General features: G+C 44.9%; 1 protein-coding gene across 1 annotated transcript; it reads right to left on the bottom strand.

Annotated features, from left to right (window-relative positions):
* Positions 1–218: 218 nt before the first annotated feature.
* nr6a1a (nuclear receptor subfamily 6, group A, member 1a) lies at positions 219–9,936 on the bottom strand. The gene is made up of 9 exons (XM_071515199.1): positions 9,912–9,936; positions 9,083–9,313; positions 7,682–7,737; positions 6,657–6,817; positions 5,783–6,013; positions 4,000–4,254; positions 1,900–2,021; positions 1,595–1,747; positions 219–355 (listed from the first exon to the last, which is right to left on the bottom strand). The coding sequence occupies exons 1-9, from the start codon at positions 9,934–9,936 to the stop codon at positions 219–221; spliced, it is 1,371 nt and encodes a 456-aa protein (XP_071371300.1).
* Between the last annotated feature and the right edge of the window lie 11,802 nt (positions 9,937–21,738).

Here is a 21,738-nt window from a genome sequence, read left to right as displayed (position 1 = left end):
TATGTGCATTTGTTTTGTACAGAAGCATGTGCACAGTGTAAATCAGCATACATTCAGCTCTGTCGTGTAATAAATATATAAAGAAAAAAAGTTACAAAAAACTAGCTGCTTGTCACATTCACAGGAGGGGAGACCGGTCCCTCGACCCCCCGGCCGGGCGGCCCTGGTGCTCGGGGGTGGGGGGTTGGGGGGGGGGGGGGGTGGGGGGGGGCGAGGGCCTAGTTTCCAGCGGAGGGTCCTGTGGTCACACAGGGCGACGGGCCGGTCCTGTAGCTGGTCAGGCTGGATTTGCAGGAGTGCAAGACTGCTTTGAACAAGAGGGGGAGCTGCTCCAGAGGGACATTTACCAGCTTCCCTGGAAACACACACATCCCACAGCAAACTTTAGTTCAGGCTTAGTTTAGTTTATTTCATGTGCACATATACATACGAATGATAAACACCACATGTTGGCGGCCCCAAATTGCAGTGAAAGGTCGGCGTTTGAATTCTGAAGATTGTAGTTGAAGTTTGTACAAACATTTCTAGGAGGCAGAGCTGCTCTGGAGGCAGAAATAATCTCATTGGTTGAGAAATACCTCAATAAAGCCAAAGAACCTCAGTTTTTCTGGCTAAGTAATGTTAGACTGAAGCCATTGAAAAATGCAAGAGGTAAGGGAGCAGATGAAAAAATGCTATCTAACCATGCTAAGTTCTAGTCTAGTTTAGCTAGTTAGTCTATCTGACCTTCCAAGTTCCAACTAGCCTTACTAGCCTATAGCTGTCTAGGTAAGCTAGTTAGCTACCTGCTGGCCTTCCAACATCATAAATGATTTAAAAAAGGTTCATTTCCATTTAATTTTCTTGTTTATATTTTGACCAGAGTTCCATTTTTGCCATACACATTAGCTAACTGTGGTTCTTTGGCTCCACCCGTTGAGGTTTAACTCAACCAATGAGGTTATCTCTGCCTCCGGAGCAGCTCTGCCTTTGAGAAATGTTTCTCGAATTTTGAGTACTTCAATACCCAGACACCATGTGAGGTGACATCAGAAAACTGCACACAGCACACTCATGTTTACCAACCCCAAAAACATGAATACTGCATATATTTCAAATTACCTTGCAGTAGGTTGGTAGAATGTACAAAACCCTTGCCAAGGCATATAGGCGTTGAAATTTAGTGTTTGAGCTGATGCTCTTACATAGGGCAACTTACAATGAGTGAGCAGGTAGGGGTTAAGTACAGTAAGAAGTAATGGTAGGTAAATAAAAAGGAGGGTAAACTATCACCTCTAGTCGGTGATCATCAAGAGGTAAACAACACAAATGCTAATATATGCTTATTTTCCTTAAAAGACCCCGTCCTCATATATTTACCTCCACCAAGGAGGTTATGTTTTCGGTGTCATTTGTTTGTCTGTCAGCAGGATTACGGAAAAACTACTGGACCGATTTTCATGAAATTTCGTGGAAGCATGGGCCAAGGAAGAACCCATTAAATTTTGGAACGGAAAAGGTGATAATAAAAAGGCGGTGTAAAATGAGTTTACCTACTACTACATCCCTTTCATTTGTGCTTTCATCCAACATGCATACGACGCCTGTCCCTTACCTGCGATGCAGCGGATCTCTGGCAGACACATCATGATCTCGGGGAAGCGTTTGGGCTGGTGCGGGTACTTGTACTCCGTGTAGTCCTGACACACGTACCAGTAGCGCTTGTTCAGCTGTTCGAGCTGGGAGACGTTGGTCAGCCCTCGGATATCTGCGGAGGGACGGAGGATAAGAGGGACGGAGGGTAAGAGGGACGGAGGGTAAGAGGGACGGAGGGTAAGAGGGACGGAGGGTAAGGGTCAGGTGGGAACGACACCGGCGGAAAGTTCGGGATGAAATAACAGCGTACAAAGCGGATGTTACCTTGGTTGAGGAAGTTGATGGCTTTCATACAGGCGTACTCCTCGTTGCTGACCTTCAACTGGTGGAACTTGCGGAACAGATATATCAACCTCTCCATCACCTCCATCCCGTCCTCGCTGAACCTGAGGGAAAGGAGATGCAGACTTGTCACCGAGGGTAAAACTAAAACTCGGTTATGAAACGAGGAGAAACGGAAGGAGGGGATTTGTCAGGGATCCACTGAAAGTGATTAAGGCACATTTTGCTGACCAAACCATTACTGTCGCTTTTCAAAGCAGGTACTTAGAACCAAGAGGGATTAACTCCACTCATCATCCTTCAGTTCCCCATCTTCCTGGCTCTCAGAATTCAAATCTCTCTCACGGTGGAGCCTCACAGAAGTGCGCACTACCTCTGTAAATCAGACACTTACTCCTAAAACGCCTAAACTGCAGGGAAATTGACCGAAGCAAAGGAAAGAAGGGGAGGAAAACTAGGAGAATGTGTGTCATGAGGTCAGATAATTCAGGTCTGATTTACAGAGAAGCAAACCCCCACACGTCCCGTTCTGCCTAGCGTGGGACAGACGTGTATTTCATATGCCAGACGGTGCTAGCCACAGCTCTGTCCTGAGGAGTCCTCCCGGTCACGGACCGGTTCACTGGACCCCATCCAACAACAATACCGGACCGCTGCGATGGGGAAAAAATATCAAACCCTTTGGAGATATTGAACTCGCGGAGTGGAACGTCTGGCCTTTATGGGAGAGTACTAAACTCCTGTTATCAAGCACTCTCTTTAGTGAAATATTGAGTTGGCGAGGCCCCCGGTGTTTTATAACTCGTGTTCATTAATGACTCGCGATACTCGACAAGAGGGAGGTCAGAGGCATTATGAGTCACTCCGGGTGAGCTATCACCAACGCTTATGAATGAGGGTAATTTCCTCATCGCTTTCTTTTGATAACGCATATAAAAAAAAAATAGCACTGTAAATAAATAGCTACCTCATCGCATATGACATATAGCGGCGCTACCGCATGACTGGCTGCTGCTGGGAAATATCTCCCAGGAAACAAGGTGACCATGGTCAGCTTCAGGTGACAAACTCATGGTTGTAGTGAATTAATACACATTGGGCTGAAACGCTGGTTATTTACATTTTTTTTTCTTTTTTTTGGCCTGAAAACAGTCAAATTTAAAGATAGTGAAGCAGCTCAAAATATCAGCTATCAAGCAGCTGGCTATCGGTGGCTTCAATCCAAAAATATCAATATTGGCCTTCAAAAACCCATATCAGTGGAACCCTAGTGTGTGTGTGTGTGTGTGTGTGTGTGCTTATGCATGTATATGGATCACTTTCTCTTCTCTCTCTCTCTCTTTCTCTCTCTCTCTCTCTCAATCTCAATTTAATTCAATGAGCTTTATTGCCATGAAGTACAATTCAGTATATGTTGCCAAAGCTTTGGTAGAACTGAATAATGATAGCATTAATAATGATGATAAGAAAAAGTGCAATAAAATTAAAAGAAACAATTAGAATAATCGTAATAATAGTTATTTAATTAACAATAATGAATTAACAATAGTTCTCATGCGTATCTCTCTCTCTCTCTCTCTCTCTCTCTGCATGTGTAGAGAGGTTTTGGTGCTCCTTTTCGTTGCACATAAAATGCCACAGTTTCTGTTAATGATTTTGCATTTCTTTCTTAAAAAGGGCCGAAACACTGATTATTAAATTTTTTTTTTGGTCTTTTTTTGGCCTAAAAACAGTCAAATTAAAAGATCTGAAAGAAAGAGAGAGATTTAAAGATCACTTTCTGGATGGATGTCTCTCTCTCTCTCTCTCTCTCTCAATCTCACTTTAATTCAATGAGATTTATTGCCATGAAGTACAATTCAGTATATGTTTAAAAAGATGGCTTTTTTTTTAGTTGCACATAATAGTGGTATTTGTACTTGTTTTGGTTTGACCTGTGGCGTGCCTCGGCCCCAAAAAGACTGAAATCTACTGGTCTATGGGAAACCCTTAACCCTCGGTCAAACCCTGGTGAACCCGTGCTATGAGGGTTGGACCGCCAGCCCGACCGAACCCTTCTGACCTCCCTTCGCTTCCACTCACCCTTGCAGCTCGTCGTCGGACGGCGTGTACTTGGCGGTGACGTCGGCCAGGTCGCCGAAGATCTGCGCGCTGTAGATGGTGAGGCAGGAGAGCAGGATGAGCTCCTGCCAGGTGGAGCTGAGCAGGCAGGTGTAGTCCTCTATGGAGAGCTCGCAGAAGAACGGCAGCTTCTTGATCCAGGAGATCTGGCGGAAGAGCAGCTCGTCCGCCAGGCGGCACAGCAGGGCGAACAGCTCCACCTGGGTCACTTTGTACCTGAGGCACACAGCGGATGTTGCTCGGTCATATATATGATGGATAGGATTGATTACAGTTTGATTGATTACATATTTATTGTAGAATTGATCAATACTACACTGGTTGTCTGTGACAGTGATTCTCAACCTTTTTCATATCAAGGACCCTAATCTAGTCCACATTAGAGCCACGGACCCCCATTTGATGACATTTTGTCTCTCGGACCCAAATCTGAGAATATTTTTATTGCTAGATATGTTTTTGTCCAGAATTCCATGACTATCTGTATTGTAGGTAGAGAGATAACAGTGAAAGTATGATCAGAACAGTCATTCTTCTACATTCTCTAATTGTGTTAACTTCTTGTAAATGAAATAATTCTGAAGTTTAACAATTCATCAATTTGCTGGGGACCCCCTGGAAGCCCTTCAAGGACCCCTGGTGGTCCCCGGACCCCACGTTGAGAACCACTGGTCTATGAGAAGACCTTAACCCGAATTGATTCTAATGAGACATTTTCAGATTCTACACAACTACGCATAAATGTTTATTATTATCCTTATTATTATCCTTATTATTATTATCCTTATCTATTCATCTAATGTAAATCTATCCTAAATCAAAATTTCAGATATTGGCCAGTCAGTGTCCTCCAATATGATGGAGGAATTATTAGATAATTTAGTGTCTTGTTCTGTGTAATGAGGGTCTTGTGCCACTAGGTGGCTACCTTGCCCTGTCCTGTCCTGTCCTGTCCTGTCCTGTCCTGTCCTGTCCTGTCCTGTCCTGCCCTGTCCTGTCCTGTGTCTTGTCCTATGTAATGTATCCTGTACCACCTAATAGCTGCTGTCTTGTCTTGCCACATCTTTGTATGCAAGGAGAAAGGGAGGGAGAGAGGGAGGGAGAGATGAGAGAAGGATGGAGGGAAGGAAGGAGAGAGGGAAGGAGACATGGAGGACAGAGGGAGGAGAGAAAGAAGGATAAATGGAAAGAGAGATGGAGGAGAGGGAGGAGAGATGGAGGGAGAGGGAGGAGAGATGGAAGGAGAAAGGGAGAGAGGAGAGAGGGAGGGAGAGATGAGAGAAGGAGGGAGGGAGGAAAGGAAGGAGAGAGGGAAGGAGACATGGAGGACAGAGGGAGGAGAGAAAGCAGGATAAATGGAAAGAGAGATGGAGGAGAGAAGGAAGGAGAGATGGAAGGAGAGAGGGAGGAGAAAGGGAGGGAGAGAGGAGAGAAGGAGAGAGGGGGGGAGAGATGAGACAAGGAGGGAGGGAGGGAAGGAAGGAAGGAGAGAGGGAAGGAGACATGGAGGACAGAGGGAGGAGAGAAAGGAGGATAAATGGAAAGGATAAGTCTGAATCCCAATGCCTTGTGATCACCATTCATCATAGAATAATAAAGAGAGAATAATAAAGCATGTGGAAAGTTCTGTGAGATTTGAACCCAGGTACTACTACTACTACTCCTACCCAGCTGTAGTAGTAGCATCCTGGGTTTCAACGGAGAGTTTCAGTGTCATCAAGCCAGACCCTCACTGCAGACTCACCCGTCTTCTATGAGCATGGGGGTGGCCAGCGGCGCCAGGTCCTCGGCGGCCACCAGCTGCAGCACCAGCGGGTGGGACTGCGGGTAGAGGCTGCGGGGCTGGGGGGCCAGCAGGCCGGACTGGGCGGCGTAGCTGAACAGGTGAGGCAGCAGCTGGTAGTGTGTGGACATGGAGGTGTTGATGTACTGGTCCCTGAGGGCCGCCGTGTAGCCGTTCATCTCCACGGAGCGGCTGCAGGCCAAAAGGATGCATACAGTCAGCGATGCATTCACTTGAACCTTGATTTCTCCAGCAAAAGTGGAGCGAACTGGCATCATTATGTAGACATTTGCAAAAAAAAAGATTTTTTTACTTTTCAACCCAACGCATTCAGAGTGCGCCGTTCTGTGCATGACACCGCATTCCGAAGAGTTTGCGCGAGCATTGTATTCATTCTTGCTCATTTCTGCTGAGATTTAATTTGATAAAATAACAATCCGTCTGAATAGCTATCATAATCAGCTTGCGTGGCTTCGGAGAGATAAAGCCTAATGTTTATAGAAAATGAGACTAAAATACATACCATGGTGCTAGTACCTAGACAATATTTGGCCTTGATGAGCGCTGGTACACAATGCACTCGTCTCCGGCGGGCGAGAAAAAAAAGCAGATAGCGCGGCCGAGCTCTTTTGTGGCTTTTTTTTTCGCGCCGCATATTCAGGCATTCTTTCGCCCGATGAATACCTTAACTAAGTCTGGGCGAGATGGGAACGAGGTGTGAGGCAGTCAGGGCCGCCTCATTATCTCAAGTGATGGGAGCAGAAACGCCACCCCCCCCCCACCCCCACACACACACACACACACACACACACCAGGCACGAGGCGAACGACTCACTTGGACGACAGGGTGGAGGCGGGCGACGGCTGGTTGCCCTCCGAGGCGCCGTTGCTGGGCGAGCTGTGGTCGCTGTCCCCGTTGTTGCCCCAGGTGTGCTCCGGGGCGTCCTCCTTGAACTCCTGCCCCGACATGATTCGCTCGATCTCCTCCTCTGTGATCTAAGAGAGAGAGAGAGAGAGAGAGACACATGAACAGAGATCATCGTTTATGTCCTCGTGCGGCCAAAAAGTGCCGCGTGCCTCGGTTCAATGGATTCGTGTCGACTAGCGCCAGTTGGCACTGTTATTCGGTGAATGCGGCGGAGCAAGGACACGTGCGCACACAAACAAATAGAGTCAGCGAGTGGAAGAGAAAGAAAAGGAGTGAATGTGTGAGTGGGGGCGTCTGTACGGGTGATGCGGCGTACAGCTAAAATACTAGAATCCTTGCCGATCCATGCAGAGAGGAAAACACAGATGTAGCTTGAAACAGGGGCTGGGGGTCAATTCACTGTCAGTCCCTTTGATTCAGCATGCAAATTGAAGCGGCGATCCATTCAATATCGATGACAGAGAGGTCCTTCATTCATTAGGGTTCCATTAGAAGCCGCCTTCTAATGGAAACCTGTTTTACTTTTTGACTTGCTGAACTGAATCGAAATGAATTGACCACATCTCTATCCTGAATACTCTTAGCCGAGGGGTCTCAGTGGTAATTAGCCGAGGGTCAGGCGTTTTTTTTTTTTCCCCCTGACCGTTCGTTCTCGGCGTAGTCGGTATTCATAATGAAGCGCGGCCTGAAAGGGAAATTATCAGCGGCTGGACGATTATACTGAGAAAACGTCGGTTGGTGTAAACTCCAATAGGCTTGGAGCCGCTGATGCAAGATCAGGGGGTCAGCCTCATCACATTGCTTCTTGTGTACTCCTGAAAACCGAGTGGGCTCGACACACATCAGAGCAATACGCCGGGGTTGGGAAAGGGCCGGCGAATGTCACATACAGGATGGTTTCGGATGCTTATTGAATACAGTCGGTAATTTACCTGAACAGGCCCGATGCTTTTGTTCCTCCCTCCTGGCATGCCATCTTCCCTGATTGCTGCAAAAAATAAATAAATAAAAAATTCCATTCAGTAAAAACAAAAGGAAATTTGAAATCTGTATTTACACATTGCCGTGCTCATCTATTTCTTGGATGAAAACATGATCCACGTGAGGCGGTGGTTGTATGTTAGTATCATAGCTCAACCTAGTGGCAGAAAAGTTCCTTCATTTTCATATCAAGGACCCCTAATTTAGTCCACATTAGAGCCACGGACCCCCATTTGATGAGATTTTGTCTCTCAGACCCAAATCTGAGAATATTTTTATTGTTAGATATGATTTGTTCCAGAATTCCATGACTATCTGTATTGAAGGTAGAGAGATAACAGAGAAACTATGACCAAAACAGTCATTCTTCTACATTCTCTTATTGTGTTAACTTCTTGTAAATGAAATAATGCTGAAGTTTAACAATTCATCAATTTGCCTGGGACCCCCTGGAACCCCCTCAAGGACCCCCGGTGGTCCCCGGACCCCACGTTCAGAAGAGGTAGAGGTAGAGGACGTTGTTCATCTTGTAAAGTTATGATTTAAAATGTCTGGAGGATTGAAAATGATAACATCTACAACACAATTTACTTCAGGTGATAACTTCTTTTGAGGATTTGTTAATTCCAAAGCAGGAGTCAAGTCAACCCATTTCACCTGTCAAAGCAAGCTGGGCTCAATAAAATGCCTGAAAAAAACCCCAAACAAAATGAAGCCATCAACCTGGAGAAGCACAGGAGGCGCACTTGCATTATCCATCCACTAGGGGGCACTATATACCTAGAGAACCTAAGAATTCCAACCTTGTGCAACCCCTTTGATGCAGAGTACCTACTGCAGTTTCAATAGGCCTGCATGTGTGGCTCTAAAGCAGCGGTTCTCAACGTGGGGTCCGGGGACCACCGGGGGTCCTCGAGGGGGTTCCAGGGGGTCTGATGAATTGTGATTCATCAGTTTACAAGAAGTTAACACAATTAGAGAATGTAGAAGAATGACTGTTTTGATCATATTTCACTGTTATCTCTCTACCTACAATACAGATAGTCATGGAATTCTGGACAAAATCATATCTGACAATAAAAACATTCTCCGATTTGGGTCCGAGAGACAACATCTCATCAAATGGGGGGTCCGTGGCCCTAATGTGGACTAACTTATGGGTCCTTGATATGAAAAAGGTTGAGAATCACTGCTCTAAAGTGTGTTCCATGCAAACGTGGACGCATCAAACCTGTCTTGAGAGCAGGTCGGACTAGGGAAGGAATCATTTCCAGCAACAGTTCCGGTGCTGAGAACACATCAGAACTAAAAAAACATGATGTCCCCGATGTCCGTCTGCGCGTTCGTCTCACCTTTGCGGTTCATCCCCATCTGCAGACACTTGAGCAGGCGGCAGTACTGGCAGCGGTTGCGCTGCTTGCGCGACATCTCGCAGTTCTTGTCGCGGCTGCAGCGGTACACGCGCTTGTTGCAGATGCTGCGCTTGAAGAAGCCCTTGCAGCCCTCGCAGGAGATGATGCCATAGTGCAGGCCCGTGGCGCGATCTCCACAGATAAGGCAAGTACGCTGGTCAGCCGGATCATCTGAGGAAGAGGAAGAGAGAAAAGGGGATTTAGGACCATTTCGCGCCCACTTTTTCCCCAAACTTCCGCAAAATTAATCTAAAGCGTGTGCAGGAAAACCTCGCCGAAGGCACGAGTTATTAATTGAGATCATGGGGGCGGGCTGGGGCTTAAGCGCTAACCAGGCGTCGGATAATCCAGAGAATTCTTAAGCTCTAACTCTCGTTTTGCAAAAAGGTGTAGGTGGAACCGGCGGCGGGACGGAGAGAGAGAGAGAGAGCGCAGACGTCTTGTATGATTTATTCAGCGGCTCCGACGGGGAGAAAGCGACGGGCTAAAATGACACGAGTGATTTGTTTACCGTCTCGCCTTTCTCTCCTCTGAACCGTGGCCGTATCACATGAACTCTTTCCACGACAAATTATGTACATTTTTGAGAAGGAGTCATTACACGGAGTTGATGGTTCAATATCTCTAAGAAACAGAGGATCCGGTCTGTGGAAGGGTTAGCATTTGGTACACCCAGAACTTAAATTACCTCGTATCCTTTCAAAAGTATCGTCATTTGTCAGATTTCGTGCTATTTTTACATATCATTTTGGAAGGAAACTCTTCAAACCCAGCGAAGACTCACTCCAGGCCATTCTTGGATGTCACCCACAGGCGCTCTCTCAATCATTAACCTTAACCTTGTTTCCTACAAGGGTAGCACACTCTTGGCTGGTCATTCCAAAATGTGAAAAGCTGTTAAGGACAGGAATAAGTGGAGGGGTGGTAATTTGGAACACATGTGCGTGGGGATATTTTGGGGGGGGGGGGGGCTCGGGTGAGAGGAGGGGCTCGCAGCTAGGAAGCGGCGCGGAACAGGATGTCCTGAACGCAGCAACGTCAAAAATAGTAGGGTAAATTACATAGCGGTTGCTGGTTTAAGGCTGGCTGGCCGGCTTAACGGCATGTGCTGACCGCGAGAGAATGAGACCAAAAGACAGTGAAGGTACCTGCAGAGAAAGGACGGCACTACAAACCGACTCCAAAAAAAGATGTGTACGTATCTGAGAACACGAGAGAGAGAGAGAGAGAGAGAGAGAGAGAGGGTTGAGGGAGGATCAAAGAGCGACGTATCCTATTGATGACTTTCCCTGTGAACCTCTCATATTCTCAGCTACTTCGCTAATCACGAAGGTGAACCTCAAAGTCTTGCAAACTGTTAAGACAGCAATCTGAGAAAGCTGTTGGAAATCTTCTCTTAATCCCCCATCTACCTCCAGGCCACATAATACACATAATAAAACTCATCGAGGAAGCCGAGAATTAAGTCGGGAGAGCATATTCTCTGCTGCCCACGGTATTAAGTGCTATCACACACACACACACACACACACACACACTCACACACACACCCATCAGCCCTCCGCACCATCCCCCCCTCCTAACAGCCACGGAGAGCAGATGGGTTGGACTCCATGGTTACGGAGAATAGCCTCGCTTTGCAAAGCCAGGCTGCAGCAGGAATGTGGCCGGCCGCTGATCTGTATCAGGGCTCGACATTAAAAAGGACCAAATTAGGGCTAGACCAATCAGATGTCAGCCAGTCACACCGTCCACAGCTCCGTAAAAATCTGGGAAATCTGACAAGACATTTTGTTTATTAATTTCATTGTTCAGTCATGGTTTTTGTTAAATGACTTCTTCATGTAAAGGCAGTGATATATCTTGGAATTTCCCTACCATTGACTAGGTGTCATGTGAAACAGCTAACCCTAAAAGAATGACATTTGTCAGTGGAGAGTTTTAGTGTCCCATGATGCAAAATATTGTTGTAGAGGCTTTTCCATGGGGGAAACACTGAAAATTTGTAATTTATCACATGAAAATGGTCAAATTTGAAGATATAAAATATTGGCTCAAAATACCACCAAACAGCAGTTTTGGTATGCAAACCCCTAGACAAGATAACAACCTGAGACTTGTTTTCCTATCAGAACAAGATCGCTTATCTATTCCTGTCAGTTGGTGGGGAATGCCATCTGGATTTTGTGGCCCCCCCACCACAACTGTTATCTGCTGCAAAGGGAGGGAGGGGGGGTTGCTTTGAAAGAGCAATCAAAATAATGGAACATGAATTGATGCGCCCTCAAAAGTAATCAATACACAGCCAATCATGTGAAGATATTTGAGGCGGATATAAGACTTCAGAAACAATCTATGACCTCACACTCTCCTCTAAAGTCACTGTTGGTCTGACAGTACAGCGTTTCTGTTCGCCAGGGCTCTTTAAGAAATCTAGGGCAACACTCATCTGCACTGTAATATTTATTTATGTATATCTTTTTTTATTTTCTTTTAAATTCACTTTTCACTTCACTGTCTTTTCTTTTATCTTTCTATTTCACTTTGAACGACACTAGTCTTTTATCTTGTGGATCTCTTGTCTGTACTTTTGCACTTTTATCTGTACATTTTTTTACCTTTACTGTATTTTTTATTACTCTGTAAAGCACTTTGAATTGCCTCAGTGTATGAAATGTGCTATACAAATAAAGCTGCCTTGCCTTGCCTAAAGCCTTGGCCAGAAACAGGGTGTGTTTGGACTCTGTCTAACGCCTGGTTCATGCTAAACATGAAACAGACACCGCAGAGTGCATGTGGTCAAAATTGTTGCCACAATGACTCCGTTTCAGAATGGACCTCCTCAAGAGCAAACAGAACCATTGCTAACTTTCTCTTGTCCATTTTAGCTAGCTAGCGGTAACTAGCTAAAGCTGTTGTCTTTGTGACACCTGGCTGTCAAATTTTTTGTTGTCAAATTTGTTCTTGATTTTTTTCTTAACTTTAAGACGGCCCTTCACCTGTCTTAAAACTCCTACAGTGAAAAGGTAAGCCTCTAATATCATATATTTAAACACATTTTAGACAAGTAGGTTATAGTTCAAAGTCTTCATAGGTTCCCCTACACCTAACATAAAGATGAACATTTATTGTAAAGCTTTATTTGGTGTAGGGCCAGGTAGGCCTCTGTCTCATGTCTGTTGAAAATAAGCTGCAAATTTTACAGTTACCAACAGCAACCAATGTTTAAATCTTTGCCCTAGTTGCCCTAAATAGGTTTTCCCCCAATTGTTTTGTAGATGGAAGCACTTTGGGTTGCCTCCTAGCCTTGTCTCCCAGCCTCCTAGCCTTGTCTCCTAGCCTCCTAGCCTTGTCTCCTAGCCTCAATGGCAGTAAGCCTAAAGTTTATTAACCAGAATTAATTCAGGCCCTATTTTGAGAAGTTCTTAAGTAGGAAAATTAAAGATATTCATAAGAAATGAGACTGTTACTAAGAAAATACTGAAGAATTGCACTTAAGAGCCTTCTTAGGAACTTCCGAAATTGTCCTCTTATGTAATTTCTTAAGATCTATCTTTCAGTTTTCAAGCACGAGAACCACGAACACCAAGGTACATGGACGTCTAGCCGCACAGAGAGCACCAGCCAGCCGCTAACAGGCCTGAAGCTCCTGTCCAGCAGGTTGGTTAATGCTGCCTGCTGAGCCTGGAGATTAACCTGGACATCTGATTAATGTAAGACTCTTGTGTAATGCAGCAAACTGCACTTCACACCGCCAGGACCTTTACTCTCCTATGGGGATTCAGGGATGGAAAGCCAATAATGCAGGCAGGTAAACATGTCTGCATGGGGGTTGAGTGTCTTATATATATAATAATATATATAATATAATATATAATATATCACAGAATTTGCCTACCATTGAATAGGCATGTGGGTCATCCTGCCTTAAAATGATTTCATTAGTTTGGGTTTCAGTGGAGAGTTTTAGTGTCTCATGATGGTTTAAATTCAGTATCAGAGGTTTTTCCACCCTGAGAAGAATACAATCCTGGGGGGGACACCACTGAAACTTGTATTTTTGGCACAAAAACAGAAAAATTTAAAGGTATGGAATATGTTTAATACTGGCTATTGGTAGCTTTAATTAAAAAAATATCAGTACCAGTCTTCAAAAATCCATATTGGTCGAATGCTAATGTATATGAAGCAGAAAGTGTCAAACACACTGCTACTTGACCTTATGGGCCGCGGCTATAGGAAATCTGATATCCTCATATTCGTCAATGCCTGATCCATTTACCCGTCGCTGATTAAAAGGTGCAATGTTTTGACAATAAACAGGCCACAGTAACGCAATCTTTTATATTCAAATGAGCAGGATTAAGCTCCCGTGTGTCTATATAATTTAAAGGGCCAGCTCGTCAGAGGCATGTGACCGAGATGAGAGCCGGCTGCTAAGCCTCCCAGAGAGTGGGCTTTCATAGCAGGGTTGCAGGGTTCATGTACTAAAGGTAATTAGAGTGGGGAGGGGGTGCATGGCATAAAGCCTCTCCCAGATATAATGAATGGTGAATAGAGGACTTCTAAAGCCCAGAAGAGAGATTACCATTTAAATGGTGTGAGGTTTAAGTTTGCTCCCCGCAGGAGCCTGCCGGGACAGTCATACTGTACAGAGACAATGGGGGTCACGGTGATCCCACCCTGGGATTAGAATTTAACTATTTTTAGTGATTAACTCTACACACCACAGAGGTGAAGTCGACTCGGAGAGGAACCCCTGCCAAGCCAGGCCTGATAAAAGAGAAGCAACCTTTTTAAAAAAAGCTCTCTCTGCTGTTGACTCTTTCATGAATCAAAATCAAATTTTTGTTACAAAGCACATTCTAAGCAAGGTCCAACAGCAAGGTAACAGGGAAAGAATACAGGATTTGCTTCTATACATATAAGGTAATTTATAGCATTTACATGGCACATACATACTCAACATACTCAAAAGCTTTAGCGAATTAGTGCTTTGGAGACTGTTCCAAAGGGAATGGGTATGGGAATAAACAACTGCCAAAATAAACTGTATTATAAGATGTGTGAGATTGTATGAAATCAGCTTTTGACCATTTGAGCTGTTCCTCTTTTTGAGAGAAATTCTTCATCTTGGTAAACATGAGGCTGGAATGCTTCTTAGCATTCAACATTATGGGCATGGGTGCTCTTTGGATAATAAAAAAAAGCGTCCTCTAGTAGATCCAAGGCTCTCCAAAAATCAGTTAAAAAGCCTTTATTCAATTGGGCTAGTCAAAATTGTAAGTAAGAACTTTTGAACCGATTTTTTGGAGTGCCTCGAATCTCTCTCCACATAATTTCTTTCTCTTTTTTGAGTCAACTGTCTGACACCGGGGCACCGTTACAGACAAAAGCGACAAGTCCTTTATTTCCATTTTCAAGAGACTCGCACCAGCTTGATTTGACTCGAGCTTCAGGGCTGGGCCACACGGAGAACAGCCGCCGTGTCTGAGCGGAGGGGCGGAGAATAAAGTCGGAATAAAGAGCTTTTTTTTTTTTTTCAGCTATTAAGCTCCGGTATAGAGCGGAGCGACACTTCCGCTAAGCCCGAGACGAGAGACTATCGCCATCTTCCTCGCAGAACAAAAGTGCTCTTTCAGCTCAAAACTGCACTCCTACTCTATGGGAACGGTTGCGGTTTCTTGTAAGACGCTTGCAGAGCAGAGTGGCACATCGATCAGCCGAAACCACCTTTGTTTTTCTGTAAACCGAGCCTAACCCGAGTTCCCTACGAAGGAACCCCGGCGTCACGAAGCCCGACCCGAGATCAAATAAATCACAGTATGGATCGGCACCTCCTCCGCGAGCCATTTGTCCGCTCGACCCGGGCCCACGTGGCCTTTCGGGGGGGGGGGGGACGCATTAAAACCGTATATTTCAACCGACCGGCCCATGTGAAAACGGCCTGACTTCCTTCACGCGGGGGCCGAGCACAATGGCCCGCGAGCCGCCTCCACCGCGGCTGATTTGTCGAATCCGTCACCTTCTCTTTCAAGTGCATGGCCACCATATAAACAGGGCCGCTTCGCACCTCCACACACTTGATCTCAGCGTGTCACGTCCTATGACTCCTCCTCCTCCTCCTCCTCCTCCTCCTCCACAGTCCAACCTGCTGGATCTGGAGGTGGGAGGTGGGGATTCCGGTTCTGCTGCAATCCACACGGCCCAAATTTTTTACACTTCTGTAAAAAATTTTTGAATTAAGCATTAGCATGAATTCCGACAGGAGGTAAAAGCAAGGGTCAAAGGGATAGAGTGTGGTAGAGGTGAAGAAATAGCAGCCAAGGGAGAAAATGCAGAGATGTTTTGGGTTGTTTTTGTGGAGGTTTTTTTTTTGTTTTTTTGTGTGTTCTGCATCAGGTGACGCGGTGATAAATCCCACCGAGGCGACATGTGGAAGAGTTGTAAAGCCTGGCCTTTGCTTCATCTTGAACTCCACCCTCTCTCTCTCTCTCTAGCCTGGGTGCTGGAACCCCCGATGCCCTGTGCCTGCCCCCACCCCACCCCACACACAACACACACCCACCCACCCACCCAACACACACACACACACACACTCACTCCCACCCACCACCCCCGGGCCCATTAAAGGCTGCATTGTTTCCCAGGGGTCAGGCTGGGTTTCATTCCAAACTTTTAACGCAAACCAGGAAATGCAAGTCAAGCATTTTAAGCCCCAGTCAATGGAGAAGACAAACAGCACGCCTGTTTCCCACCACTCTAAATATTCACTATGACACAACTGCATGAGTAAGATGTGCAAAATCAAGTGTGTGACGTAATTCATATCAATCAAAGCCACGAGTCATTAGTTTAATTCACACGTCAAGAAAAAAAAAATTTGCTAAGCCTTGTGTGATTTCCCCTTTATTTCTCATTTCTTAAAGCCATATTTCACTTTGGTAAATTTTTGCCATGGAAATCTCCATAAGAGTTCATGGACCTTAACACTACTGTAAAGAAAGAAATTTCTGTTTTTAATTGATCTCTATATACATTTGTATACTACTTGTACATATATACTACTTCAAAAAAAGACCTGTTACCTAAATTTCTACCTTTAAATTTTGTATATACTGCTTTTATTTTTTTAATATCATTTTTTTTAATATCATTTTATGTTGTTTTAAACCTACAGGATTAATACACCAAGTCAAATTGCTTGTTAACATGGCCAGTAACACTGATTCTGATTCTGAATTGTAAGCTGCCGACACCATCTGCACAACACTGACCAAGGACATATGACAAAATTACATAATCTCGGTGACATCACTATGATTTGCATACAGTACTGTGCAAAAGTCTTAGGCACCCTAGATTTTGTTGTAGATTTTTTTGTTTTCTGCATTAGTGTGTCAGTAGACTGCTCTTTATAGTACATTTTTTGATATTGAGAAACTTTTCATTTCATTATTTTTGAAAGCATCTTCACTTTATAAATTTTTTTTTTTTTTACAAGTGCCAAAGACTTTTGCACAGCACTGTATACATTACCGGCAATTGACCGCTCCTTTACTTTTTCTGCTCTCATTTCACATTAAAAAATCCCAAAAGCATCTCTTTAACCCCTTCCTTCCCTCTCTCTCTCTCTCTGTCTCTCTCTCTCTCTCATCACGCTGAGAACAGAGACGTATCGAGGCCAAATCTCCCCCTATTGTCCGTCCCCCGGCCCCGGACAAAGGCCCCATGTATAGTGTAAAAGCAAGCCTTTTGAGCGGCTGACACAGCGACAAGGCCCTGCTGAAGGGGTTTTTCTCTCTCCGGAGGGTTTTTTTTTTTGTGTCTTGTCTTTCCATCACAATCGTGCCCCAGCTGAGCCAGAGAGAGAGAGAGAGAGAGAGAGAGAGAGAGAGAGAGACAGAGAGAGAGAGCGGGGGTTGGAGGAATCTGCTGTACTTTTCCGCTGCCGGCTCCCCTCCTCTCTCGGCCTTTTCTTCCCCTCCTCATATCTCTCCTGCCCTGAAACTTATCTCTACTACCCCCCCCCACCCCCCCGCCCCTCTATGAGTAGCGTGTACATGACCACACATCTAACAGGGGTTAAAGGCATCCGAAGAGCCTCTGGGGCCGCGGAGCACAGCATTCCTGCGGACTCCACCTTCGGGCCCGCACTGTGATGCTAATCTGGAAACTTCCATGCAGTTGTAGATTAGGCTCATCCCGGAGACAATGGTGACCTGTTGACAATGCCGACTTGATAATGTACACCCATGCTTTTCTGTTGTTTTTTTTTTTAAATCAACTGCTGAGGCTAAATCATTAGCATTGAGTAATAACACCCAGAGATAGGGCTACATATTAACGTTATGCTAACGCCAAACACTTCGTTAGCTTCTTTTGTTAAAGCTCATTGGAATCTTTGCTGCCAATCTCACATAAGCAAAGTTATTTGAAGTAGCTTGAGGGGGAGTGTTCCTACATTCTCTGACAAACTATTTAGTATAATATGGTTGCACTTTATTCCTCTTATTTCATCATTAGCATTGAAGTAGCATTGAAGTAGCTTGAGGGGGAGTGTTCCTACATTCTCTGACACACTATTTAGTATAATATGCTTGCACTTTATTCCTCTTTTTTCATCATTCGCATTGAGTAATAACACCCAACGATAGGGCTACATATTAATGTTATGCTAATGCCAAACACTTTGTTAGCTTCTTTTGCTGCGAACACAGCTAAAGCTCACTGGAATCTTTGCTGCCAATCTCACATAAGCAAATTTATTTGAAGTAGCTTGAGGGGAGAGTTCCTACATTCTCTGACAAACTATTTAGTATAATATGCTTGCACTTTATTCCTCTTTTTTTCATCATTAGCATTGAAGTAGCTTGAGGGGGAGAGTTCCTACATTCTCTGACAAACTATTTAGTATAATATGCTTGCACTTTATTCCTCTTTTTTCGTCATTCGCATTGAGTAATAACACCCAAAGATAGGGCTACATATTAACGTTAGGCTAACGCCAAACACTTTGTTAGCTTCTTTTGCTGCGAACACAGCTAAAGCTCACTGGAATCTTTGCTGCCAATCTCACATAAGCAAAGTTATTTGAGGGGGAGTGTTCCTACATTCTCTGACAAACTATTTAGTATAATATGCTTGCACTATATTCCTCTTTTTTCACCCGTTCTTTGCTTTTCTACCCTTCATAGCATGAAGGCCACAGAATGAATACCTCAGAGAGGCTCACCAATTTTGAAACGTCTACATCTTAAGTCCATTTCAACAAGTCTTTGATGAAAATATTGGAATTTCATCAACAGCTATTGACGTGGTTGGTTGTTTTCCTGCAGTAAAACCTGGTTAACAAGCTACAGAGCAGGTTATTAGCATTCATTCATTTGCATACAAGTTGCACTAGAAGTTTGTTAATCTATGATGCTCCATATATGAAACCGAAACTACAGAAAAACAAATATCATGATGTGCCGCTGTACATTTCTTTATTTTATTTGCTGCAAAGTGAGACAATGCTGCACTCACCTATTTAGAAAAGCTACTTTGGTGTGTTGAACCAATGGAAAATGGCAATGAAAGAATAAAAACAGCCCACACTCAGAATTCTATGTGCTAAACTCAAGTCATTGCCAGTTTTCTGTTTTAAATATTTCTTTATCAGCTACACACTGAGGAAGGCCTTCATGCCAAAACATCTGCGGCATCTCAATTATAAAAAAAAAAACAGCAACAAATAAAAGCCTGGACATCACTATTTGAGCATTTGACCATTTTGTCTTCTATCATTCACTTTGCAGAACATGAAACAAAAAAAAAAGAAAAAAAAAAAGACAGCGTAAACTGTTTTGGCCCTGAGCTTCAGGCCTAAACAGTCAGCACACACTGATATGAACCATGTGGTGAAGTTTTACAACCCAGGCTTTGTGATACAGGGTCATATAAAAGTGCTCTTAATGAATGTGAGTCTCCCCCCTGTATTAATGGGTGGGGGGGGGGATAGGGTGGCTTCCCAGAGAGCCAGCCAGGCCAACTCCCACTGATCTTTTCCCATGGCCAAACCCCTTCTTGGGATGGAAAATAGAATGAAAATACTACAAAATGGGAGTGGGAGCCTCTTGTTAAACAGGCTCTGACATCTCTTTACGCTAAAAATACGCATAAAGACAAAAAGAGCATTTGCAATGCATCAGATAAGTTCTAAGTTTGTGTGTGTGTGTGTGTGTGTGTGTTTGCGCTTGGGGGGGGGGGGGGGGGGATGGGCGCAAGGCAGTTGAAATAACACACCCTTTGAAGACAAAGGTCTGCAACATGATGGACTTGATCGTGTGGTTTTGACTCGGTCGGGGGGGGGGGGGGAAACCGACGCGTTTGAGTGAAATCGGGGGAAAAAGGAGCTTGCGTGGCCCGGAATGGCCGGAGCAGCCCACTGTCACCGGCTATTTATAGGCACGCATTACAGAGTCACAGAGGAGTCCCTGACCTCCCCCACTGTTACCTATTGATCTTCACATAGCTTCTGTCCCCCCGCATCTACAAGCGCCGCATAAACAACCCCGACCTCTCTCTCTCTCTCTCTCTCTGTCCTTTTCTTTCTCTTTGCCTCTGTTTCTTTGTTTCTTGCGTTTGCCTCTGCCTCTTTCGCATGCAGAGATGTAACCAAAGCATACACAAAGACACACACACACACATAGATATATACAGATATTACCCCCCCCCGCCCCCTATAAATAGTGATATCAAAGAATAGCAGTTTCCAGTGAGGCTGTGTGTGTGTAGAGTCTAGAGGTGTTGCTGGGTGTCTTTGGCATGATGACATGAGTGGAGTTAACCCTGCCTCAGCTGGAAAACACAACCCACTAACATGGCTGCTGGATGGGGGGTGGATTAGCATTGGGGGGGGGAAGGGGGGAGGGGACGCATACAGTAACATGGTTTCCTCAACATGCCACACTCCCAATCCTTGAGGAGAAAATCAAACAGGCTTCCAGAAATCACTTGATTTTCAAGTCGAGGATTAGCGACAGATGCAATGAATAGTGAGCTGCTGCACTACCAAAAAAAAAACAAAACGGCAAGATAAGCACTATGGAAGACATGCGGTTTTATACCAGTTATTCTCAGCTTTTTGCCATGTGGAATATGTCTTAAGAGCGAGAAGGAAGGAACACATTCCAAATTCCTGTAATAGAAGAGGGAGGAGGAGGAGGGAGGATAATGCAGCGCGAAACTTAGCCAAGAGAAGGGTTATTTGATTTCAGCACTTAGGATGATTGGAGTAAAACAGCTAAATAAAGCCACAAAAGACCAAAAGCTAAAAGCAATTTTTTTTGGGGGGGGGGGGGAGCATCATCCGCAAAAGTTCAAGGAAAGATCGCTCCCACTTCACCGAGGACGCCACGTATCCGAGCAGCCCGCTCTTTGTGCGGGAGAAAAAAAAAAACAAGAAATTAGGCCGTTTCAAAAGTAGAGAAAGAAAGAAAGAGGATCGGTATTTAGTTATTCAAAACGCAGGTGAAACTAGCTTCCCCCCGGGGGGGTTCGGGCTAGTGGCGGGGGTGGGTGGGTGGGGGGGGGGGGAGCTACCACCGGGCCAGCAGAGTCATCATAAACACCGCTGACTGTGTGGCGAACCCTTTTTCCAGATGGGCCACAGCCACATACCAAAGATCAATATATACGCATACGGAGGGGCACGCTTGTGCGGTCCGGGTCGACGTCACAACACAACACAACACAACACACAACACACACACACACAACACAACACAACACACACACATAAACAAAGCACTTCAAGGCAAAAGCATCGATCGCGCGCTTTGAAAAAAAAAAGATGAAACATCTCGCCGTTAATTAGCCCCGGAGCTGAAAATCATTAACTATTCTCAACAGGCATAATGCGGGGGGGGGGGGGGGGGGGGGGGGGGAGGAATAAAAAACAACAACTCAAGGACAAATCCCTTCAATTTACGCTAACAAAATCTAAAAGCATATGTATAATTCGTTTCCTCCGACCGCAAAGGAGGATTCTTGAGAGAATGGCGCGGATCTGAAACTAATTATCCTCCTTTCCATTGATCCGACAATCTGTTTTTAGTAGCTGTTTAATTTCAAGCCACCCATTCATTCATTCATTCATTCATTCATACATGTGCTGTTTCTCTTCTTACATATTAACAACATACACATCTAACATGCATTAAAAAAAAGAGAAAAACAGAGCACAGCATGAAACTGAATCCACCAAGGAGTACAAATAGAAATCAGATAACACAGCAAGGCAATTAAATGCACATTCTCTACTTAAACACAGGCAGCTATCCTCTCTCATTTACACATAATTAGGGTGAGTTTAAGTATGGGGGCCAATAAAAGCAATAGCCCCCCCCCCCGACCCCTTTGCTCTCTCCCCAGCCTCTCTTACCTTCCCATGTATCCATTTCATGCTTCTCCCAGTCTGCCCGGGCGCCATTCAAGCATGGACTCCGCTTAAAGAAAAGCCACAGGGCCAGGGAGCCTCGGCCTCATGACTCTTTCTTTCTCTCTCTCGCTCCCTCTTTGCTCTCTCTCTCTCTCTCTCTCTCTCTCTCTCT

This window comes from Centroberyx affinis, unplaced genomic scaffold, assembly GCF_046629955.1.
Source record: "Centroberyx affinis isolate AG114_WGS23_722 - 3 ecotype Tasmania unplaced genomic scaffold, CSIRO-AGI_Caff_v1 ptg000324l_1, whole genome shotgun sequence".
NCBI lineage: Eukaryota > Metazoa > Chordata > Actinopteri > Beryciformes > Berycidae > Centroberyx > Centroberyx affinis.
This window is presented reverse-complemented; position numbering and strand designations above follow the sequence as displayed.